At 38.0% G+C, this 7,898-nt stretch overlaps 1 protein-coding gene across 1 annotated transcript; it reads right to left on the reverse strand.

Annotated features, from left to right (window-relative positions):
- Positions 1-5,481: 5,481 nt before the first annotated feature.
- LOC102478107 (zinc finger C3H1 domain-containing protein-like) lies at positions 5,482-7,898 on the reverse strand. Its single transcript, XM_006146188.3, has 4 exons — positions 7,001-7,898; positions 6,314-6,353; positions 5,991-6,053; positions 5,482-5,861 (listed from the first exon to the last, which is right to left on the reverse strand). The coding sequence occupies exons 1-4, from the start codon at positions 7,042-7,044 to the stop codon at positions 5,724-5,726; spliced, it is 285 nt and encodes a 94-aa protein (XP_006146250.1). The 5' UTR covers positions 7,045-7,898; the 3' UTR covers positions 5,482-5,723.

Genomic DNA, 7,898 nt, shown 5'->3' on the forward strand with positions numbered 1-7,898 from the left:
AACTGAAGAACACCTGCACAAAGGGAGTGATCATTCTGGTGGCATATGAAATGGAGCCATAAAAAAGGAAGGGAGGAAGGAAAGAAGAAACAACTCTTTCAGTTCAACTCTAACACCTACTTATAAGAAGCACCATGGCTTAAAAGGATAAAATACATAAACCCAATGTGAAACTGTAAAGGACAAAGAGATAATTATCAGAAATGTTCCTTTGGAGCCTGCCTTTTCTTGAACAGCTCTTGTTTCAAAATGTTCTATATAATAATTACTGTTAATCTACAATAAGGGGCAATGATACATTTGAATCATAATCCCCAAACCTGAAAGGTCACTAAAACTGTATTTCCTCATTCTTCCCTGGCACTAATGTTAACAGAGATATGAAAGCAGACTTCAGGAAATTATGACTTATCTGTGAACACATGACAACTTTAACCAGGAATATTGGCCCTGCTTTGTATTCTAGCCACATGTTCCTTTTTCAACAACCTTGAAAAATAAATATTTGAACTACAATCTTCAATAAAGCCCCTCTACATTGTTGTCAGTCTTAATCGCCTTTTGCTTGTCTGCCTAGTGCCTTTAGCTCTTAGATGTTGCACCTGGAGATTCTTGCTTACTTTATGATGTAGGTTTATATACCCTTTAATTGAAAGCAAACCGCCTTAGATAATTCAGTGACAACAATGTTACAAGGTCCACTTTCCGTTAAAAGGCAAATAGAAATATTAGGTTGTTCTCTAAAATGAAGAAAAATATAAAAACACACCACAATCTACCACTTCATTTTCTTTATCAGAGATAAACCCCCAAAACCCAAAACTTTGTGTGTTCCCCCATTTTCCCCTTCCACTGTAAGGTGGAGATGGGGTGCTTGAGATTAGTTTCCAATGATTAGCCTTTTCTCAATGAATGACATTTCTCTGCCCAAAGAAAAGATTTTAATCATCTGGTATATTAAATATTTTTGTATTTATGTTACTACAATAACCCCATCAATTTAACATAGTATTTGTTAAATAATTTAATTACGTGCTGAGAGCATGTTGTTAATAAAACAAAGTGGAATATGAAGGATGAAAGAAATATATATCTCACATTTAAGCAATGTTTGCTATTTTTATGTGAAGATTAAAGTGTATTTGGAAAATGACAGGAAGAAAAGGTCACGTAAGAGTGTATCTTTTTTTTTTTTTTTAAAGAGATTTTTGCTATCAGGCATGAGTACTCACTAGAGAGACAGAGACAGAAAGCAAGAAATCATCCTCTGGGGGATGTCCACACTGCAATGCCTTCTCCTCCATTCTCCTCTTGGGATTTTGGACACGCACATACATGCCCAGCGTGAGTTTTAGGCCACCAGGTCCAAAACCTGAACTGCAGTTGACTACATGGGAGTTCAGCAACATAACCATTACACCATTCCCTAAGAGGATATTTTTAAGGCAGTATAATTTTTATAAGATACCTTCAAGGTTTTAAAAACATGACAATTGATCAAAATGAAAATAGGGTCTATCCCTGCATGACTGTCCACATGTGAATGGTAACCTCTGGTTGTTACAGTGTACAATCTGTGTAGATGGACTCTGGGGCGGTGTGTACAGACACACTGGAGCTCTGCAAACACCAATGTAAACGACTTCTTGTTTAAAGATAGAGGGCCAGCTTATTGGCCATTAAGGGAGCTGGATTCCACATGGCTGACCTTGATTTCAATCCTGGCCCCAGTGGCTTTAAAAATATTGTACTTTAGGCATGTGTGCATGCATGCCCCAAATCCCAAAAGGATAGAGAAATGGAGAAGGAATTGTGGTACGACCACACCCCCATCTGGGGGTGCTTTCGCCATCTGTATCTGACAAACAGGGATTTTCTGGCCAAAAAGAAGAGAGAAAGAAAAACAAAGCAGTTGTTGCTAATGGAACTGGTTTTTTTTTTTTTAAATTTTTTAAATTTAATTTTATTTATTTATTTTAATTTGACCAGAGAGGGAGAGAGTGAAAGAGAAAGAGAGACAGAGGCAGAGACAGAGACAGAGAGAGAAAGCAAGCTGCCAGGTCCAGGACTTGAACCACAGTCAGCCATGTAGGAGTCCAGCGCCCTTAACCACTATGCCACCTGCTGGCCTCGCTAATGGAACTGCTAATACAACAAAAGTTTAAAACAGCATTGTCTCCTAAAAACTACTGCTAGGTCCAACTATAGTATCACATGCTAGTAGATGCTGCTACTCAGCAGACTGAGATCACTTGGGAGGCACTGGTTCAATTCCTGGCCCACCCTAAAAGCTGGGTGTGGTGGCCCATAGGTATAATCCCAGCTGCTAGGAAGGCTGAGGCAGGAAGAGCACAACACAGTGACTCCATATTTTTTTTAAAGGGACCAGCAGTTAGTGTAATGGCTATGTCGCTGAACTCCCATGTAGTCAACCACAGTTCGAGTCCTTGACCTGGTGGCTTAAACTCACACCGGGCGTGTGTGTGCATGCCCAAGATCCCCAGAGGAGACTGGAGGAGAAGGGATTGTGGTGTGGCCATCCCCTCTGAGGGGTGATTTTTCCCTTTCTGTCTTTCTATGTCTTTGGGGTGAGCGCACGTGCCATGTACTCTCCCCCCCCCCAAAAAAAAGAATCCAGTAGTTGGTGTAATGGCTATGTCACTAGACTCCCATGTAGTCAACCACAGTTTGAGTCCCAGAGCCAGTGGCTTAAACTCACATCGGGCGCGTGTGCATGCACGCCCAAGATCCCGAGAGAAGGGATTGCACTGTGGCTATCCCCCATGGGGGTGATTTCTTACTTTCTGACTCTCTCTCTCTCTCTTTCTGGTGAGTACACACACCCTATAGCAAAAACCTCTCCCCAAACCGAAAATAATAATAGTAATTATTATTATTATTTAATTATTATTACTTTTTAAATATTTACTATAAGTCACATGCACTCACCAGAGAGAGACGGAGAGGAAGCAAGAAAGCAAGCCTCCGGGGTTAGGACTCAAATCAAAATCAGCCATGTACAAGTCCAGTGCCTTAACCACCATGCCACCTGCTGGCTCTGTGACTCACATTTTTTTCTCTTATTTTTTTTAGATTTATTTATTTATTTAGCTCTATTTGTTATTATTATTTTTTTTATTTGACCGGAGAGAGACAGCCAAAGGAAAGCGACAAAGCCAAGCTGCCAGGTCCAAGACTCGAACAACAGTCAGTCATGTCGGAATCAGCGCCTTTAACCACCTGCTGGCCCTAGCAACCCCATATTAAAAAACAAAAAGCAAGTACTGATACATTCCAATTGACAACAGAAAGTTATACTATGGGGGACAGACTGGAAATATTTTCCAGGGTATCTAACAGCTATTTTCAAATAATCAGAGCAGGGGTCAGTAGTTGTGCAAAAAGCAATGAACCTACAAGGGAATGATCCTAGATTTACATCCCAGGACTTCCCAGCTACATGTGCATGTTTGTGATCCAGGCCAACTAAGACTGAAGGTCTTGGCATGAGGATGCTGTTGAGGGTTCCCTCTCAGAGAATAAGCTCCAGATCTCTTTCTGTAAATGAAAGACACTAAAAAAATAGGTTCTATTCTCGGGATCAGCAGATGGCCTAATGGTTATATCACTGGACTCCTACACAGTCAACTGCAGTTCAAGTCTTGGACCCAGTGGCTTAAAACTCACACCAGGTTTGTGTGCGTGTATGCCCAAGATCCTTAGAGAAGGATGGAGGAGAAAGGATTGCATTATGGCCATCCCTCACTTTCTGTCTTGATTTCTCACATTCTGTTTCTGCCTCTTCTTGAGCACACACAGTCTATAGCAAAAATCTCTTTTTAAAAAAATGAGTTCTAGGGGGCTGGCAGGTGGTATGGTGGTTAAGAGTGCTGGACTCCCACATGGCAAACCGCAGTTTGAGTCCTGGACCTGGAGACTTGCTTTCTCACTTTTCTCTCTCTTTCACTCTGTCTCTTCCTGGTCAAATTGAAATAAACAAAATATATAAAGTGAAAAATAAAATCAGTTTTATTCTTAATCCCAACAAACACATCTACCAGCCAAGTATGTACTGTCTGGTAGGCATTCTAGTAAGGCCCCAAAATATGGTTTTGAGTAAGTACTACACAAATGTACAAGTGTACAATACCTGGCACCTGGCACTTTACAGACTGCTATGCTGTCTCCAAAAATTCAATTGCATATAATTACAAGACCACATGTGTGGAGGTATGTCTGTCATTAGTACCTTTTTTGCCAAGGTAGAAACTCCCCCTATATAGACTGAAAACAAAACTAGGTCTCCTTTATATTTGGTCATATTGACATTCAACTTAAAACAGCATATCACTGGGACCACTGGATGGCATAATGGTTATGCTGCTGAACTCCCACACAGTCAACTATGGTTCAAGTCCCAGACCTGGTAGCTTGAAACTCACACCAGGTGCATGTGCATACATGCCCAAGATCCTATGAGGAGAACGGAGAAGGGATTGTGGTGTGGCCATGGCCATCCCCCTGGGAGGGTGATTTCATGCTTTCCATCTCTCAGGTGAGTGCACGCACCCTATAGCAAATAATCTCTCTCTAAAACAGAAAAACAGCATGTCACTAAGCTTTTTATTCAAACTACAGTCAGGAGACAATTTCTAAATACTGTGGTTTCTGAGAACAAGGAATTTAATGGTAGTGTATCTCTATCTATCCACTGCCCTCAAAACAGAATAGGACCCATCTTCTTATAAATTAAAAACTCACCGCATTTTTTTTTAATGGGAAGGCAGGTTCAGAACAAAAAAATATTGATATAATGATGTTGAATATCTATATATCCTACTTCAACCCTTTCCCACCAGAGTGTGAAAAGTGAATAAAGACAGCAACGTTTTTTAAAAAGTTAACTTATATTAAAAATATTTTGTATATAAACAAGTTTAATACTACAAGGTAGTATTTCAATACAAAGCAGTTCAAATATTAACTGTTCTTTTAACTGTTAAACTTTATTATAAATTAAAATTTCTTTACAAAAAAATTGCACATAATATTTGACCACTCTTAGGTTCTGATGCACTGGCATTTGCAATAGTTTCTTTAATCTTCAAGTTAAACAGTCTCGGCAAGGAGTCCAGAACGTAGAAAGGGCAATAAACAACCCTGTTAGAGCATTCAAGTGCAACTAGCAGACTTGTGGCCATGGCAGTTACACTTTCCTTAAGATGGACTGTTAAGTTTTAAATCCTGAAATGAAGAATCTCAAAAGATTTAAAAAAGAAGAACTAAAAGGGACTGCCTGCTTTTTTACTGTAAACACAGCCCTGGAAATTAAATCCCAAACAAGAATCTCTCAGGCATCAGAGAGTGTCAAGTGAATCAGGAATAGCACAACGTAAAGAAAAGGGGAAAGTAAAAAACAAAACAAAAACAAAGAAAATTAAAATAAACGTCAGTCACTTTGAGGAACTATACTTACGTACATGATGTTATGAGAATCTGGCAGGGCCTAGAAGCAGGCCAAACAGGAAGTTCATTTATCCAACTGAAGAGGATCATGTTCATTGCTTCCGGTTTGAGGATAGGATATTGCAGGGGACTTGATATGATCAATAATGCTTGTCTGCTTTACACAGACCTTAGCCAGGGATCAGCCTAATCTTGAAGAATCATTCAAATAATTTTGGCAATTATTATAAGGACTTAGAACTGACTGCACCCAATGTTCAGTGATTCTTGCTTTCTGTTTTGTTACTGTTTAAATTTAAGAGCTCATTTAGGCTGACTCCAATTTCTTGGCACTTGGAAACTAGTTTTCTCAGGTTATCAGTTTTACCTCCTTCTGATGCTTCAAACAAGAGTTGCTGCAAAAGACAGGGAAGCATAGAAGTAAGACTTAGCTAGAGTCCGAGCATTACCACATCAATGGATATGGCACATGCAGAAAATTTATAGAAAAACATCAAGATAAAATAAAAGATAAAAAGTATTACATCTTTCCACAGGGATGCACAAAGAGGTAACTTCTGTAAGGCTCTCTGATATAAACGGTGGACCTATAAAATAGATACACACACAATTCCATCAGAACATGATGAAAAATACCTCCATAATCATATCTGCTTAAAGAATGGTACTTCACACTAATATTCAGGACAAAGTGGTTACACTGGGTTTTAAGGTTTCCAAATATATACAGTTCTTGGAATGTTAACTTCTATAATTTAATCCTTTTAAATTGAGAAGTCAACAAAATAAAACCTTTTTTTTTTTTTAGAAAAAAAAGTGACCCATGTGATAGTCAATCATGGCTTACCTCTCTTTGCCCCTTTAGAACAATCTCAGCAGCAATGGCTCTAAGGGAAAAAAAAGGAATATAGAAAAGGGAAAAGAAAAATTTATATATCTTTGAAAAAAAATGAAGTATCACCACTGGCAGAATACTGACTGTGGGAATCTGAGTACAAAACTTCCTGAAAGTAACAGGCTAAAATTCCAAGGAGTGTAACCTATAGTGAAAAGAAAAATTAAACAAGTTTTATCAACTTTATAAGAATAAAGCAGACCAGTGTTTTGAACATAAATAACGTTCATTTAAAAAAGAAAAAAGAAAACTCATGATTACTAGTGAAAAATACCTGGCACTAAAACCTTTAAAAGAAAAAAGAAATTGAACTATAATAGGAATGAAATCCCATATTTCAAAAGAGATGGTCTTAAAATGTCTTAACAGATCTATTTTATAACAGTATTGTTATCTAAAATGTACTCCTTCAAGGAAAATTAAATCTATCCATTTTGCTTTTGTTACTAAGGCTACTGTTACTAAGCACTCACTCACTCTTGGTATGAAACCTCAGCAAGTGTCAAAAACAAATCTAAATTAGAGTAGAGATCTGTCTGATAGGGAAAAAAAATAGATGTCATTTCAAATTTACCTGTCTGGAGCAAACCTTACAAATAAAAGCAATAGCTAAAAATATGTACATGATTGTTGCATTACATTTTCCAGGTGGCCAGGCATGTTGGGATATTATATGTAAACATCTTGGCTTGAAGTTTCAGAATCTGAACATTGCTTTCTTCCCATTCATGTTGAAGTAGCCTGTAAAGTACATTCAGAAAAATGAACAAAGCATTGCAATTGTAGAGAACCCCAAGTGTGCTTTCTGAGCAGACAGTTTGATGAGGTGTACATTTTGGTCAATTAAATTCCATCAAGGCTATTCAGCAAATGTTTCCAGAGTGCCTCTTATAAAAATTACCTTTGGACAGGAATGTGCAAAACTAGCAAGAGGTCCAGTTAAGATCTAGGCTTTTCTTCAGCAAATTAAAATAAGGCTAGTGTATTTCTACAGAATACTAAAGCATCTTCTCCAAATAATAGTCCTCCGCCCCCAAAGTGTTAAAAACAATGACTTGACATTCACCCAATTTCCTGGTATTTTTCTCTTAGAGTATATTTAATCTGGAATGTTTCTTGAACTAAAATGTAAGTACAATGATTATTAAGTTCTCTCCCCTTCTTAAATAAAGGACAAAGACGTCCACAAGGAAGTAAGTATCAAAAGATAGAAGTGGGGATTTGTCAACAAACCCAACAGGAAACTACCTATATTCTAAAGTGCCTATCACAATACAAACTAGTAAAAATATGTTTTAGCAAAGATGATGATGTTTCTTTTTCTTTTCTTTGTTTTAGAGATTTTTGCTATAGGGCATGTGCACTCACTTTGGAAAGACAGACAGGAAGAAAGCAAGAAATCATCCCCCAGAAGGGAAGGCCACATCACAGTCTCTTCGTTTCCACTCTCTCCTTTAAGGATCTTGTGCATGCATGCACATGTGCCTGGAATGAGGTGTTTTTTGTTTGTTTGTTTGTTTGTTTGTTTGTTTTTTTG

The sequence above is a fragment of the Tupaia chinensis genome, unplaced genomic scaffold (genome assembly GCF_000334495.1).
Source record: "Tupaia chinensis unplaced genomic scaffold, TupChi_1.0 Scaffold000168_1, whole genome shotgun sequence".
Lineage (NCBI taxonomy): Eukaryota > Metazoa > Chordata > Mammalia > Scandentia > Tupaiidae > Tupaia > Tupaia belangeri.

What these genes read in the sequence shown, in the direction of transcription:
- LOC102478107 (XM_006146188.3), bottom strand. Translation starts at nt 7,044, where the DNA reads ATGTTTACATATAATATCCCAACATGCCTGGCCACCTGGAAAAT. An exon ending in TGCCTGGCCACCTGGAAAAT is followed by an intron (nt 6,354 to 7,000) that starts GTAATGCAACAA and finishes TTTTTCCCTTAG; the next exon opens with AGCCATTGCTGCTGAGATTG. An exon ending in GTGCATCCCTGTGGAAAGAT is followed by an intron (nt 5,862 to 5,990) that starts GTAATACTTTTT and finishes TGTCTTTTGCAG; the next exon opens with CAACTCTTGTTTGAAGCATC.